The sequence below is a fragment of the Aquarana catesbeiana genome, linkage group LG09 (genome assembly GCF_042186555.1).
Source record: "Aquarana catesbeiana isolate 2022-GZ linkage group LG09, ASM4218655v1, whole genome shotgun sequence".
Taxonomy (NCBI): Eukaryota; Metazoa; Chordata; class Amphibia; order Anura; family Ranidae; genus Aquarana; species Aquarana catesbeiana.
In genome coordinates, this window is record NC_133332.1 from 290,350,430 (window position 1) to 290,367,659 (window position 17,230).

Genomic DNA, 17,230 nt, shown 5'->3' on the forward strand with positions numbered 1-17,230 from the left:
GTAATAAAGTCTCTTGAATGGTGTTGCTTTAGCAAATCAATAAGCCAGAGGCATACAATACCTCTCCCCGACGGCTCAGTGAATTTGGTAGCTACACAGTCTTTTGGATGGTATTACCAGAGTGCTTTACCAGGCTAGAGATACTCGGTATCTCTCCCCGACGGCCTAGCACATGGTAATAAGCAGACTACTGTTCCCAGCCAGTCCATAACTGAAAACGCTGCATTCCCCGGCCACAGCATTCTGCACTACTCTCAACCATACTCCTTTGGTTTCCTAACATTGACCTTCTCCAAAGCACCAGTCCTGCGTTCCCCGGTCGCAGGACTCTGTTCTATTCTCAGCAGTCCTCCTTTGATTTCTTCCTCACTGACCTTCTCCAAAGTGCAAGTCCTGTGTTCCCCCATCATAGCAGCTTGACACCAACTCCATGGTAAAAGTTCTTTATCCAGGAATCCATCCTAGCGGCTCCTCTGGCCCTCCTCGACGCTCAGCGCGCCCCCCCCCCCCCACGTGGGGACACCCTGCGGCAGCTACCTACAACTCCATTCTCCTTTTCCTGCACTGTCAGAACTCCCTTGGCAGCATGTGACCTCAGCTTATATGGGAGGCCTGCCAATACCAAATGGTAATTGGTCAGAGCTCCTCACATGAGCTGCCTGCCACTCAAACCTCAGGTCCAACCTCTGTTCCAGAACAATCTTCCTGAAAGCAGGGGAGGTGCCTCTGAGTCAAAGCGCAGGTGGTCACACCGACTACTACACTAAACAGTCCCAATCTCAAATCAAAACAAACAGGCCTAACCTAAAGTACAGGCCTGTCTAAATTTGCCTACACTGATATTTTAGACCCAGAAAAATCCTATTCTGGCACCTACCTTATGGTAGAGGGTGCTACACTAAGATTTAATAGCCTGGTTTCTGGATAACAGTTGCTGAAAAAATAAGGGTTTTTTGGAACATCTGGTGGCTACTTTACTATCAAGTCACAGGGAGGTAATCAAAGCTATCTACACGAAAGTGTGGAAGGTTTTTAACTCTTGATGTACTAAAAGGGGCTTTGGTACCACAACAGCATTGGAGTTTCTGCATGATGGGACAGATAAGGGTTTAGTTATAAACATCCTTTAAGTGCAGACAGCAGCTCCAAATATTTTTGAAAAAAGCTTTAACTAACTAACCATTAGTACTTAGATTTTGTTTAGGGCACTAGCTATATCTAGGCTTGTGCCCTTTAAAGGCGTTCCCCATGTGGGACCTTTCTATTGTTCTACAGGCTTTATCTAGAGAGCCTTTTGAGCCCTTGCAGACAACAACTTTAGGATCTATGACCCTCAAGACTGTGCTTTTGGTAACAGTGACTTCAACTTTCCAAATTAGTGACCAGCAGGCCTTTTCTATACAGGGGCCTTTTTTGACAGTCTTTTCCAGACTGGATTGTTCTCAAGGACAGACCTGGGTTTTCTACCCAAAGTATCTTTGGCTTATCGTTGGTCTCAGAATTTTATCCTGCCTACATTTTGTCCCAATGCATCTTGCAGTCATGAAGGGATATTTCATGTGCTGGCTATTAAGAGATACAGTATGTTCTTCACAATCTGGGGATTATTAAAGAATTTAGAAAATCAGATTCCTTTTTGGGTGCCAGGAAAGGTTACTGTCATGGTTATGCAATAGAGTTTGTCTGTCAGTTTACCTCTCACCATGTGTTCATCTCTAGAGACCAGCCATCCTCACCTGGTTGCTTTTATAATCCCTCCTCTAAGCATGGCTCCACCCCAGCTCCTATCAGAGAACTCTATATTAACCTGTGCACTGCAGGCCAGCCCTGCTGATCAACTTTGTGTGTTTGGCTTCCTGTTTCCTGCTTGCCACATGCTCTACGTTTGTTTCTGTTACCGACCTTGGCGTGTTCTGGCGTGTTCTTAACTATTCCTGTCTGCTCGTGACCCTGACCTTTTGGCGTGTCCCTGACTATCCCTGTTTGCCTGTGACCCTGCACCTTTGGTGTGTACTCTGTTGTCCTAGTCTGCTTGTGGCCCCTACCTTGGCTTATTCCCTTACTATCCCTATCCTCCTGTTGCCTACTGTGGGCGTGAGCTAGGGGACCCTGGGGGTCGCGAACTGGAGCCAGTTGCAGCCCAGTCCATCCTCACCACTAGAGGCTCTGGTGAACACCTGCTGGCTCTTAGACTCTGCGCCCTAGGGAATCTTACGCTCTAACCCCCGTGGGATCCATGTTGGTGTTCCAGCGGCCCTGCCTTCCTTACCACCCTGACTCCCATCCGCAGCAGTCAGCCGTAGGGTCCACTACCTTGCGGTGCACTCCTGATCCCAACGGTGTGCATCTGTCACCTAGCCTCAGGTGACCTGACAGTTACAGAGCAAATAAGGATTTGATAGTCAGATGGCTTAAGCTGGCTGCCAGGCAGGCTTATATGATCATGAATTTGGAGGTTCTGGATGGGATCCCTGGCTGCCATTCTACCATGAGTATGGCTACCATCTGGACGGCATGAGCTGGTGCAAGCCTAGATCAGTTCTGTAGAGTGGGTACATGGTCAAGCTTTACAGCATTCAGACATTACCTTTTGTTGGGTAGAGATCTGTCTTTAGGCAAAAAGGCTGTTATTCCCCCCCCCCCCCCCCCCCAGTATGCTGTCCTGAAAGACGATTTGGGAAAATCCAAGTTAGACTTACTGGTAATGATATGCTCAGGAGTCTTTCATGACAGCAGTGACTACCCACCCGTTTAGTATGTTTCTTATGTATGCATGTTCCTTTTTTGTTTCTTTCAGCTTGCCAGAGGTACTCTTTAACTACTGACAGGCTGGGGAGGATCCTCATTTTAAAGAAATTATCATGCAGTGCTTCCTGGGAAGTGTGGGAGGAGCTATTCTCTGTCTCAGGTGCTATCCTGAAAGACTCCTGGAAATACATTTACTGGTAAGTAAGTCCAACTTTTTCTACTCGCTGTAAAATGATTTTCTTTCATTGAGGGACACAGGTCTCACCCTCCGTGTTTGGTCTTGCTCTCAGTACCACTTGTTATAAAACTAAGACATGCTGGGAGTGAGAAAGGTTAAACCAAACTGGTTATTTATGTATCTATGTATTTGCCAATGATCAAATCCTCCAGTAGACAGCAGTATAACCCAATTGCCTTTCAATCCTGTGTCCTCCAATGAACTTCCCAGAAAAGTATTTTAAAGGGAGTACATGCTTCATGCTTATTGGACAGAGGTGATGTTGCTAAATTATTGTCCAGTATGCAGAGTGGAGACGGAGAAGTGACCAGGGATATACGTATATCACCTGTCTATCTGTGAAGTGTGTAAATCACAGAATTGGCTGGACAAAATTGGAAATCCTTTAGCAGGTAAAACAAAATATAAAGGCCAAAAGTTTGAGGACACCTGGCCATCACACCTACAATATATGAACTTGTTGGACATCCCATTCTTAAACCATGCATTTTAATATGGAGCAAGCAACATCCTGTTGGCTATAACAGCTACCATTTTTTGGGAAGGAATTCCACAAGAATTTGGAGTGTGTCTGTGGGGAATTTGTGCCCATTCAGCCAAAAGAGCATTTTTGAAGTAAGGTTCGGATTAGGTATGAGTGCTGGTGTATTTGGATTCTAGTTCAAAGCCACCTGAGCAATCCCTCCAGGAAGCTGTTGTCTGTACTGGGCCAATCATAAGCAGGTGAGGCATTTCTTGCTCCGGATCCACACTATATAAAGGTTATGAACATGTTCGGCTGTGGGGTGGGGGGATGCCTCTGTTGCTTATGATTGGCCCAGTACAGTGACAGCTTCCTAATGGCATTGTTCAGGTGGGTTCGTACTAGGATCCGAACATGCCTCAGTTCATCCCTAGTACTGATGTTGGATGGGAAAACCTGACTCTTAATACATGTTCCAATTCATCAAGGGATTCAGTAGGTTTGAGGTCAGGGCTCTGTGCAGACTACTCAAGTTCCTTCACACCAAACATCAAACCATGTCTTTATGAGTTGGCTTTGTTCAGAAGGGTTTCTGGAACAAAAAAGAGACTTGACTAAAAAGGCTTTGTGTGCTGGAGTATTAACTGAACCCCGTAATGGAAACTATTGAACGCTTCAGTAATTTTAGGGGTGTTCGCATAACTTTTGGCCATATAAAGTAGTTGTGATGGTCAGTTAGTTGGCCATATATTGCATGTTTTTAGCTTTTTGCTTGGAGGTCCAGTTTAACAGAAAACACGGTTATAAAAGAGGGTGATTGGATATGCAGACCAGACCGACATCTTCTGAGCACTGAAGCATATTCTATGAACTTGTAAGGTTGGTTCTGCCAAAATAGCAAATCTATGCCAGTAGACAGTGTTGAGGGGAAAGAGGCATTGCCCCTTCCCCAAGAAATTCTGCTTGGGGTGCCTCTATCAGTAGACCTAAAAATTAGGCGACAGTTATATCATGCCCATAAACTTCTTACCTCTTTGTCTTTTGTATACTGATTCTGTAATAAAAATGTCTTGCATAAAGAAATCCTATGCCTTTATAATGATAAAAATAGGTTTATATGATGTCTATGAGTAAACAGCGTGATTATTTTATTCTAGTAATATCTATATACAAATTGTTTCTCCTTTTATTTAGGATGTCTGTATTCCAAAAATCTGAAGCAAGCAATCAGCAGCATCATTTGACTACAACTCTCATTATCCATAAAGAGGTAAGTGTGTGTCAAGTGGAAGCCTGTTTAAACATTCCACAGCTTTCAAAGTTTATTTGTGTGTGTAAATCCGCTCCATTAACATATGCATTCTTTTACTGCTTATACTGTACCCCTGTAATTATACTAGAGCCCCCCTCTTCCCTCGTCTCTCCCAGAGGAACCTGTTTTCCTTCCATACTGTTGTTACGATACGGTTTTGTCTTTGTATATCCCCAAACCCGTTCGCCTTGATGTTTGCTACCTCTGTCCACAGACACTGGTACTCCTTGTATTCCTGTATGCCACAAGGACCCTCCCTTTCGGAGGCAGGATTTTTGCTTATTAGTTAAATGTTTGCACTGAAACCAGATACCTGGGCTTTTTAAAAAAGGACCCTCTCATACTGACTGCATCTATTTAAAAGGACAAGGCTAGGTTTATGAGACCCTACGTCTTCATGTGCCTATATGACAGACTCTTCAAAGAGTGGATTTTTTTTTTACTTTTTTTTTTTTTCCCCCCCTCGTGCCTTGCTGTGTCAAATGAGCATCCAGCATGCATACCGCTTAGGTCCAGCAGCCTAGTTAAAGACCAGTGCAAGCGTATAATTGCCTGCTTCAGGACCTTCTCACCCATAATCGGCTGAACCTGCCTCTCCAATGACCCAGGAGGCTCACGGGGCTTTCCGACTCTCTAAGCAGGAGTCAGTTTAAAACATCCAAAATAAAAACAAAAACAGGCAAACACACCTCCAAACAAAAAAAGGAAAAGAAGCAAGATCCTAGCTGCTGGGACAAATGCATACAAATGAATTTAGGGGCTGGAAGGAGAGATTGCACTTCTCACCAAGCCGCCAAGTAAGTATCGTTGCACCATTTATAAAGTTTGTTTAATAAAATGGATTGCTAGTTTTGCTATCATTTATTATTATTATTAGTATTATTATTTGCGGTAGTTTAATTTTTCTGGTTTGCTGTTTGCATTATAAACTGCTTGTAAGAGGTAAATATGGATGTTTGCTGTGGATTTTTTAATGTTCTTTTGCAAAGGCTTGCATCCACTGTCATTGTGCTGTCACTGAGAAGCTTTTGGATATAACTGATCGGGGGCACCTTATGTCATGTGACGACTGGTGTGATGTTGAGGAATCAATCTGCCTATTACGCAAATTAGAATGGGTCTGCAGGTACAGAGCAGTGACGGATGTCAGAAGTTTCTTTGTGTTTTTTACTTGACATTTGTAGGAAATGTTATGACCTCTGTGCATTACTCTTCTAAATTTGAATGGAATGAAGGTGTATGTGCATGGAGATCTAGTGATGATTTGGCATTTTTTTTGCAATGGACTGTGTGACTTACCTGCAGAGACCTTTTGTGCATACATAAAACTCTCAAGAGATATTGGTGTATTGTGCTATTTGTTATTTTGAGAGACTGATGATTGAATGTCAGGGCTCTCCAGCTACTTGTAGGTTGACTGGCATCGTACACATATTCACCCATTGTATATACTGTATGTTATCATGTAAAATATACACCCAGATCGCATTGACTGTTTTTGGAGAATGAGGATTCCCTTTAACTGTGTCTTGCTGAGGGAGCCATCGGGTCAGTTCTGTCCAATGAACTGCTTCCGTTTTCCATCTCTGGGAATTCCGTGATATGACGTCCAACATTGATGCGTGATGGCGTAGGGTACTCCATGTCCTCATACGAACCAACAATCTGTTACAGCTGGCATGGGCACATAGTATGATGATCGTTTCTCTTTATATTATGACTTGAAAAAAAAAGGATCATTATAGACAGTGATTGTGGGTCTCTGGTGTAGCGCTGAAAAATGGATTGCCCATTAATTACTCAGAGGAGAACAGTTAAGTACAGGATAAGGCTGCAGTGATATTGTTCCCAGGGTCATAAACCTGACAAGATTGTGTTACAGAATACTCAGTCTGTTCTACTGTGCAGACAGACCTGAGGGTGTCTGGTGAATGCGGCTGACACTGACCTGAGAGTGTGACAGGCTACTAGTACATCCAGGACCTACAGCGCACTTCCTGCATTTCATAGAATAGTTCAATGAGGAATCCAGACAAGACGTTCAACTACTGAGATTCAGAGTCTATATGTCTCCTGTGCCATAACAAGTGCCTAAGCAGTGTGAGCCTGGATGTGTGTGTGACACAAAGCTTTCAATGCAATCTACTTACAGTGCAGAGTAGATTGACTCTTTATGTGAATACGAGTTTACTTTGGTTTACGCTTTTTCATATCTTGATATTAAAAATGTATTTTATTGTATATTTTTATTTTTTGTCGTATATGTGGCACCATTAAAATCCTACTTCCTACCTCTTCCCATACTCTCTAATTGGGATGTGGGTGCCTTGATCTCTTGAGTAAGTGTAGTTTATCAAATGCTCTGTATGTGTATATGGTTTAGAGGTGGTGATGTGTGGTGCATCATATTGTGACTGTGTATATGTGGTGTGGAGTATTATGAACTGTGTATGTGTGGTTCAGAGTATTGTGACTGTGTATATGTGGTGCAGAGTATTGTGACTGTGTATGTGTGGTGCAGAGTATTGTGACTGTGTATATGTGGTGCAGAGTATTGTGACTGCGTATGTGTGGTGTAGAGTATTGTGACTGCGTATGTGTGGTGTAGAGTATTGTGACTGTGTATGTGTGGTGCAGAGTATTGTTACTGTGTATATGTGGTGTAGAGTATTGTCATTGGGTATATGTGGTGTAGAGTATTGTGATTGCGTAATTGTAGTGTAGAGTATTGTAACTGTGTATGTGTGGTGTAGAGTATTGTATCTGGGTATATGTGGTGTCGAGTATTGTGACTGGGTATATGTGGTGTAGAGTATTGTGACTGGGTATATGTGGTGTAGAGTATTGTGACTGCGTATATGTGGTGTAGAGTATTGTGACTGTGTATTTGTGGTGTAGAGTATTGTGACTCTGTAGGTGTGGTGTAGAGTATTGTGACTGGGTATATGTGGTGTAGAGTATTGTGAATGTGTAGGTGTGGTGTAGAGTATTGTGACTGTGTAGGTGTGGTGTAGAGTATTGTGAATGTGTATGTGTGGTGTAGAGTATTGTGAATGTGTAGGTGTGGTGTAGAGTATTGTGAATGTGTATGTGTGGTGTAGAGTATTGTGAATGTGTAGGTGTGGTGTAGAGTATTGTGACTGTGTATATGTGGTGTAGAGTATTGTGAATGTGTAGGTGTGGTGTAGAGTATTGTGACTGGGTATATGTGGTGTAGAGTATTGTGACTGTGTAGGTGTGGTGTAGAGTATTGTGACTGTGTATGTGTGGTGTAGAGTATTGTGTATGTGTGGTGTAAAGTATTGTGACTGGGTATATGTGGTGTAGAGTATTGTGAATGTGTGGTGTAAAGTATTGTGACTGGGTATATGTGGTGTAGAGTATTGTGAATGTGTATGACATTGTAGAATGCTGGGCACTAAATCAACCTCTGTATGTGTGGTGCAGTGCAATAGTAACCTGCACTATCACACAGTGTGTGTGAACCGGCATGGTGTGCAGAAATCTGGACTTGTATTTGTGGTGCTGTAGTGGCTCAAATTTATATATTACAGCAGTCATCTTTATTTATATTGCAGGGTGGTGTGAGGATTGTATTTGTACTACAGATCAGTGTGAACCTGTATGTGTACAATGCAGAGCTGTGTGAGCCTGTATGTACAGCCTGGTGCAGTGTAAAAAACCTGAATGTGGTAAATAAAGAGCAGTGTGTGAACTCGTATGTACAGTGTAGGGCAATGTGAATCTGCTGTATATGTGTACAATAAAGATCAGCATGAACCTATGTGTGTACAATGGAGAGTAGAATCAACCTTTATGTACATGTAGTATAGAATAAACATGTATGTATAATGCAGGGTAATATGAACCTGTTTGTGTAGTGCAGAACAGTATGGACTTGTGACTGCTGAGAAGACTAAGGTGAACCTCCATAAGTAATGCCGGATAGTGTTATGCTATGAACTGAAAAGCAGTATTGACCGGTACGCCAGGGTGGTGTAGACCTGCGTATGTAGCACCATACAGTGTGAAATTGTATGTACAGTACTGAGCAATGTGTGAACATATATTGTAAAATGCAGCGCAATGTGAGCTTATATATGTAATGCACTACAATCCGAACCTTGGTGTGTGTGTGTGTGTGTGTGTGTGTATGTGTATGTGTGTATATGTATGTGTGTATATATATATATATATAGTGCAGTGTATATCTGTATTTACAGAATGGTGCAGTCTGGTGTCAGCCTGTAGGGTATAGTACAGTACAATATGAACTTTCATGGCTCACATACTCTTCACATACAGTATATTTGAATGTGCAGTGCAGAATATTGTCCAGCTATATGTGTAATGTCAGGAGGATGTGAGGTGCAGACTCAGGCTACAGCCATATACTCCGGCAAATGTAAAGTGCAGTATGGAACCTACCTGTGTGCAGTCATAAGTACTTACTGCCTGCCTAAAACACTGACAATAATATTTGGCTTGCTTGCACCCCTCCATGCCTGTACTGAATGAGCTGTGTTACAGACCATCACTGCCTACCTATGCATTGTTCGGTTATATCGATCACCTCTAATCCATTAATAGTTTATAACATCTCCTGCCATCCATTACATTGTGTTTATCGTTATGTGCAGTGACTAGTCATGTCAGCAGATAAGTCTCATGTATTAATATGTCGCTGTTGGATACGGAATGAGCATTCTGTACATAGGATACTTCAGTACTGAGTCTTGTCTCCATTACCTCTAAACAATGAGGAGCTTGTTCAAGTACAGGGCAAATCCCATCATTTACAAACAGGGAAATAGCTTTATTTCCTAACTAAACAATAATACTAATTCACATGCAGGAAAATGCTGAGCAGCTCTTTTTAGTTCTAGCTGTGGAGCTGGAAGGAGCTGAGCAGCTCTGGGTGGCTGCAGCACTGGAGTTGGAAAAAGCCCAGTAGCTGTGAGCAGTGTTAGCCTCGGAGCTGGAAGGAGCTTCTCAGTTATGAGCATCTTTTGCTTTGGAGCTAGAAGAAGCCAGGCATCTTTGAGCAATGGTAGCCTGACAGCCTAAAGAAGCTGAACAGCTTGGCAATGGAGCAGGAAAAATCCAGACAACACTGAGAAGTGGTAGCCTTGGAGCTGGAGCATGGTGACCAACTCTGAGCAGCTGCAGCAGTGGAGCTGAAATAAGCCCAGCAGCAGTATCCCCAGAGCTGGAGGAGCCAAGCAGCACTGAGTGGTAGTAGCCTCAGAGCTGGAGGAACCAAGCAGTGCTGAGCAGTGGTAGCCTCAGAGCTGGAGGAACCAAGCAGTGCTGAGCAGTGGTAGCCTCCGAGCTGGAGGAACCAAGCAGTGCTGAGCAGTGGTAGCCCCAGAGCTGGAGGAACCAAGCAGTGCTGAGCAGTGGTAGCCTCCGAGCTGGAGGAACCAAGCAGTGCTGAGCAGTGGTAGCCCCAGAGCTGGAGGAACCAAGCAGTGCTGAGCAGTGGTAGCCTCCGAGCTGGAGGAACCAAGCAGTGCTGAGCAGTGGTAGCCTCCGAGCTGGAGGAACCAAGCAGTGCTGAGCAGTGGTAGCCTCCGAGCTGGAGGAACCAAGCAGTGCTGAGCAGTGGTAGCCTCCGAGCTGGAGGAACCAAGCAGTGCTGAGCAGTGGTAGCCCCAGAGCTGGAGGAACCAAGCAGTGCTGAGCAGTGGTAGCCTCCGAGCTGGAGGAACCAAGCAGTGCTGAGCAGTGGTAGCCCCAGAGCTGGAGGAACCAAGCAGTGCTGAGCAGTGGTAGCCTCCGAGCTGGAGGAACCAAGCAGTGCTGAGCAGTGGTAGCCTCCGAGCTGGAGGAACCAAGCAGTGCTGAGCAGTGGTAGCCTCCGAGCTGGAGGAACCAAGCAGTGCTGAGCAGTGGTAGCCTCCGAGCTGGAGGAACCAAGCAGTGCTGAGCAGTGGTAGCCTCCGAGCTGGAGGAACCAAGCAGTGCTGAGCAGTGGTAGCCTCTGAGCTGGAGGAATCAAGCAGTGCTGAGCAGTGGTAGCCTCAGACCTGGAGGAACCAAGCAGCGCTGAGTGGTAGTGGCCTCAAAACTGGAAGAGTCAAGCAGTGCTGAGCTCTAGTGGAAACAAATCTTACCCAAGCTCAACTGCTCTGTTAGAAGTGTGCAGGCAGGAGACCGGTACTCTGGCTAAGGTGGTCACTCTTCACAGCATGAATCCATAATAATGGTAGCCTGCAACTCAAAAATGTCTTAGTATAAATTCTTTATTGGTTACATAAATGCTGATACAGAATCCAAAGTGCTAATGTGTTTTGGCTTAAAAACCTTCCTCATAGCATACCATAGTGCTGAACGGTAGTAGCCTCAGAGCTGCAGGAATCAAGCAGCACTGAGTGGTAGTAGCCTCAAAGCTGGAGGAACCAAGCAGTGCTGAGTGGTAGTAGCTTCAGAAGTGGAAGAACCAAGCAGTGCTAAATGGTAGTAGCCTCAAAGCTGGAGGAACCAAGCAGTGCTGAGTGGTAGTATTTTATTTTATTTATTTATTTCAGGTACTTATATAGCGCCGTCAATTTACGCAGCACTTTACATATACATTGTACATTCACATCAGTCCCTACCCTCAAGGAGCTTACAATCTAAGGTCCCTAACTCACATTCATACATACTAGGGACAATTTTAGACAGGATCCAATTAACCTACCAGCATGTCTTTGGAGTGTGGGAGGAAACTGGAGTACCCGGAGGAAACCCACGCAGGCACAGGGAGAACATGCAAACTCCAGGCAAGTAGTGTCATGGTTGAGATTCGAACCAGTGACCCTTCTTACTGCTAGGCGAGAGTGCTACCCACTACACCACTGTGCCGCCCAGTAGCCATAGAGCTGAAGGAACCAAGCAGTGCTGAGTGGTAGTAGCTTCAGAACTGGAAGAACCAAGCAGTCCTAAATGGTAGCCTCAAAGCTGGAGGAACCAAGCAGTGCTGAGTGGTAGTAGCCTCATAGCTGGGGGAACCAAGCAGTGCTGAGTGGTAGTAGCCTCATAGCTGGGGGAACCAAGCAGTGCTGAGTGGTAGTAGTCTCATAGCTGGGGGAACCAAGCAGTGCTGAGTGGTAGTAGCCTCAGAGCTGGAGGAACCAAGCAGTGCTGAGTAGTAGCAGCTTTAGAGCTGAAGGAAACTGAGCAGTACTGAGTGGTAGTAGCCTCGGAACTGGAGGAACCAAGCAGTGCTGAGTGGTATTTGCCTTGGAGATGAAGGAGCCAAGCAGTGCTTAGTGGTAGCATCCTCAAAACTGGAGGAACCAAGCGGTGCTGAGTGGTAGCCTCAGCGCTGGAGGAACCAAGCAGCATTGAGTGGTAGTAGCCACAAAGCTGAAGGAACCAATCAGTGCTGAGTGGTAGTAGCTACTGAGTTGGAGGAACCAAGCAGTACTGAATGGTAGTAGCCTCAAAGCTGGAGGAACTAGGCAGTGTTGAGTGGAAATCTTCCAATGGGGACACCTTTTTCAGGACACCTATCTAAGAGGGGAATCCTCCTCCACCTGTCTCTGGGACAGGAAATGAAGATAAATCCAAAATTGTAGAGTTGTGCCCAGAACAAGAGGTGATGGGAAATCTTCCAGTGGGGACACCTGTTTACGAGGGAAATTCTAACCTCCTGTTGTGCCTCTGGGACAGGAAGTGAAGATAGATTTCCTCAATGGTATACAGACAGGTAAAAACTGACAGGTTTTACCCTTTCTCTACTCTGTCCCAAAACAAAACAAAACAAAAAAAAACCACCCATTATTAATTTATAACACTCCCTACCAGCCATTGTATTGTGTTTATCACAATGAGTTGAATTGTGTGAGAGTGTAGTAGGCCATAGGAAACCAGTAGATTTCAATTGATTTGAAGTCATATCAATGGGAAATGAACTCTTTGGTTGCTATAAGTCACTGCACTTTGTACATAGTGCTTTGTCTTGTTAAACAGGACCTCCGCTTGGGACTATTTGCGCCCATATTGCTCACATACTATATCTTCCATGCAATATCAGAAAGGTAATAATTCTTTCTGTGAAAAAGCATACTGTTTATGGATTCCTTTGCAGCATACGAGGAGGGGATGTCAAATCTTAATTTCTTTGTGTAGCCGTCCTTGCCCCACAGCATGTTATAACCGATAATGATAGAGTATGCACATAGCATGCCTACCGCTTACTTCCATTGACCTTTGAGCAGATCTATAGGAAAACCACCTCCCAGCATTCCTGACCCACTGCCTCAGATTCCAATATGCTAAAAGCCCCCCTTTTGATTAAATCCGGCCCTGGGCTCCCACAACAGTCAATCACCCATAGGTGTGCGCAGCCTATTCATTAGGGTGTGCACCCCAGAGTTTAAAAACACATGCATGTGTGTGCATATATATGTGTGTATATGTATATGTGTGTGTGTGTGTGTGTGTGTGTGTGTGTGTGTGTGTGTGTGTATATATATATATATATATATATACTCTTAGAACTAAATGTAAACAAACATTTTAAAATGTATTAAACATGGACGGTGTCAGAAGGACAATGCATTCAGCAGGGGGAATTGGCACCGCACGGGGAAATTAAGGTGTGCACGCCTATGCAATCACCGCTACCCGATCCTCCTCTCAGAAATGATCACTTGATCTGATGCCTAGGCATTTGGTCATGTGACCACCTTCTGTTAAATCCCAGGGTGACAGAGCAGGCAGGAATTCTAGGCTTTCACATAGTATACTGACATTTTAGACAGCAGCCTGGGCAAAAGAGCTGGCGGGTGTTATCTAAGTCTGCTTTAAAGCAGGACAGACATGATATCCTTCTGAGCGTCTGATTCATGAGATCACTTTGTGCACACAAGAGTCACCTTTTAGATTCAGAAATGGACACACAATTGTCTGTAAGCCCTTTTACTAGACTATGATGACCCTATATAGAAAAGAAAGAAGAATAAATCAGCTTTGACATTAGAAACTATGGAGGGATGTTTTTTACACTGGAGATCTTTCTAAAGCTGAACATACACTATACAATCTCTACAATCTCTGTTTAATCTAGATTCAATTTATCAAAACTATGTCATGAGGATAAACCCTAACAGTTCATTACATAAGTGTCATATCAGGTGGGCCCTTGCATTATATAGATGTTGTTAGATTTTAGGCCACATGCACACTGGGTGATGTCTTACCCGTGTGTGTCCAATTTTGGTGTCTTTGTGCGAGGGAGGCAGAGGTACAGTTTCCAGCCCCAAGTCCAATGACAGCCAGAAATATGCTGTACTGTGTGGTACTCGTGTTTAGTGCTCTGTGCTTTTGAGAACTGGAATGCGGGTGTTCTGTATTCTGGGCATTCATCCCTGAATGCTTAGGACCTTAAAGCGGTTGTATACCACTGGCCTTTTTTTTTCCCCCTGCAAGGTAAAGTCATAATGTGCTAGCATGCATCGCATGCTAGCAGATTATGTGAAACTTACCTTAAAATGAAGCTGTTCCGGCGCCGCAATGTCAGTGCTGCAGCCGCTTCCATCTTCACCTGTCTTGCTTCCAGGTTCACGGGCTCTGGCTCTGTGACTGGCCGAAGCCACAATGTCGTCACTCATGGGCATGTGCGCAGGTGCCACTCTTCAGGGCACAGGGCTCAGAAGGAAGGGCACAGGTGGCTGTTCCTTCAGGGCACATGTGCCAGTGATGTCACTGGCTGCATGTAATGTAACTAAGTCCTAAACGGTGCAAGTTTAGGAGATATTTACACTACCTATAGTTAAGTGTTATTATAGGCTTACCTATAGGTACAAGTCAGGTATGGAAGTTTACTTCCTCTTTAAATGTGAATACCATTTGATATAACTTTCAGCCCTGTCCAGCCACAGAAGATTTCAGCCTGTCATTGGATTTTGGGATTGGATGCTGCAACTCCTGGGTGCACTTGGCTAAATGACCTAAAGGGGGATTGTACAATCAGATGGTTACATAGTTAATCTGGCTATAAAAAGACATAAATCCATCTAGTTTAACCAATTGTATAGTGTATGGTCACATTAAAGTGGTATTAAACCCACATAATATATTGCAGCTTGCTAATCATTAGCTGTAGTAGCTGCCCTAGTTTTTTTTTTTTTTTTTTTTTTTAGGTTTTATTTTTCACTCTGTTTTTACCTAGTGATCTGGCCAGTAACTCACCTCCTGTGCCCCACTCTGGATGAAGGAGCACAGGGGCATCTTTGGACTGAAGGGAGAGGATGTTAGATGTACTAGCAGATTTAAGCCAGGTACACATAGGCCCAATGTTGGGAGACATTCGCTGGTTAAATAAAAATAATGGCCGACAATCGGCCTGTGTGAATGTCGGTCAGTCTGACAGAAGCCGTTTTGCCGGCATATGTGGGACGAGCATGCTGGAAAACCAGCAGCTGACCGACTCCTGATCAGTGCTCTCAGCCAGTGGTGGAGAGAGAGCTAATCAGAGTGTCCCCCTGTCAGAACACAACAGCTCAGCGGGGGAGATCGCTGTACTGATGTTGGCTAGTTAGTACAGCGGCTGCGAGTGGAGCTGTCAGTTTTTTTTGTTAGTGTGTACCAGGCTTTAGTTGGAGTAACAAATTGAAGCCAAGCTCCAGCTAACACATGGTAAGCAGATACAGGAACCGTTGTTTCCTTTTGGGATAAAGAAAAGCTGATCATTGTGAGCATCCCTTTCAGTGGTAAACGGTTTATCAAATCCCTGTACCTGACACATTTGCTGGAGACCTTGTTTTTTTTTTGAAAAACAGACATACTGGCCAGATAACCAGTAAAATATAAAGGAAAGAAAGCCTAAAAAAGAAAACAAATGCAGTCACCATGTCTAAGAATTGATAAGCTACAATAGAATTCAATGTTTGGGTTTAATATCGTTTCATGTCTGATGGTGATATTTGTTCAGCTCTTGTTTTAGATACATTGTACAGGTGATTTGTATATTCTAATGAAGTGGGCCAGTCTGGTCCCCCCAGTCCTGTAACTCTTCACAACACTTGTCTGTCAAAAATCTCATCTCATTCTACTTAGTAAACACTGGTGAGTCTGTATCACCCAGAAAAAAAAAAATAACGCCTGTTAAAAAATAAAAAAAAGCCTATTTGCCTGGCGCTTGTTTTTTATGCAGCGACTGTCTGGCTGCGAGAGTGGAAAGAAAACGAAAAGTCTTAAATAATGCTTTACACTTTTTGGTTTATTTTCTGTTAAATCTGTCCTTTGGTGCGGAGCCATGTTTGCTGAGGCCACAAGACGAATTCAGGGGCAGGATGGAAACCTGTAATTAGAGATGACTTGAATGACATCCAGTTTGGGCACTGCTTTTATAGGGCTTCAGTGGTTAATTAATGCAAAAAAAAAATTGTAACCAAAAAAAAAAAAAAATGATTTATGAAAGGGAAAGAAAAGGGGGGGGGGAAATGTGAATGGGTCCACTGATGTCATACTGATTTCTGTCCACTAGATGGCAGCAGGCGGCGCTGAGCGGGAGCCAGGCTGCCTTATATCCCGTTCATTTCCCGGAGCCGTCCTTTCCCTGAGCCTCGGGTCCGGCAGGAGGGATCTCCGTGTGCGGACCGGGCAGGGACCCCCCCCCTAGAGTGAGCAGAGGGGGTGCACGGACATCCAGAGGGCTTCAGCCTGCCATGGGTCCCCGATCACCCCTGACCTGCCCACTGCCACCCTGCCAAGGTGCATGTAGGGTCCCCGGGGGGTGAGAGGCTCCGCTGCCAGTCTTATGAGGGAGCCCATAGCCAGCCCAGGGCCGGGACGGGATGCCCGAAGAATGAAGTAACCGTGATGGAGCCGGTATCAGCCCCGGGCTCCAGACTCCGAGCAGCCGCATCCAGGGGGTGAGTACAAGGGGACCCCCAGACTGTGTGCACCCCCCCTACACTGTGTGCACCCCCCTACACTGTGTTCACCCCCCTACACTGTGTGCACCCCCCTACCCCTACACTGTGTGCATCCCCCTACACTGTGTGCACCCCCCCTACACTGTGTGCACCCCCCTACACTGTGTGCACCCCCCCTACACTGTGTGCACCCCCCTACACTGTGTGCACCCCCCTACCCCTACACTGTGTGCATCCCCCTACACTGTGTGCACCCCCCTACACTGTGTTCACCCCCCTACACTGTGTGCACCCCCCTACCCCTACACTGTGTGCATCCCCCTACACTGTGTGCACCCCCCCTACACTGTGTGCACCCCCCTACACTGTGTGCACCCCCCTACCCCTACACTGTGTGCATCCCCCTACACTGTGTGCATCCCCCTACACTGTGTGCATCCCCCTACACTGTGTGCACCCCCCTACCCTGTGTTCACCCCCCTACACTGTGTGCACCCCCCTACCCCTACACTGTGTGCATCCCCCTACACTGTGTGCACCCCCCCTACACTGTGTGCACCCCCCTACACTGTGTGCACCCCCCTACACTGTGTGCACCCCCC

The 17,230-nt window shown here is 45.2% G+C and overlaps 1 protein-coding gene across 2 annotated transcripts in view; it reads left to right on the top strand.

Annotated features, from left to right (window-relative positions):
* Positions 1-16,260: 16,260 nt before the first annotated feature.
* COL27A1 (collagen type XXVII alpha 1 chain) overlaps positions 16,261-17,230 on the top strand; it is a 656,744-nt gene continuing 655,774 nt past the window's right edge. For both annotated transcript variants that reach the window (XM_073600403.1, XM_073600404.1), the window contains exon 1: positions 16,261-16,625. In XM_073600403.1, the coding sequence (XP_073456504.1) occupies positions 16,573-16,625 (53 nt within the window). In that variant the 5' untranslated portion in view covers positions 16,261-16,572. The remainder of the gene's footprint in view (positions 16,626-17,230) is intronic.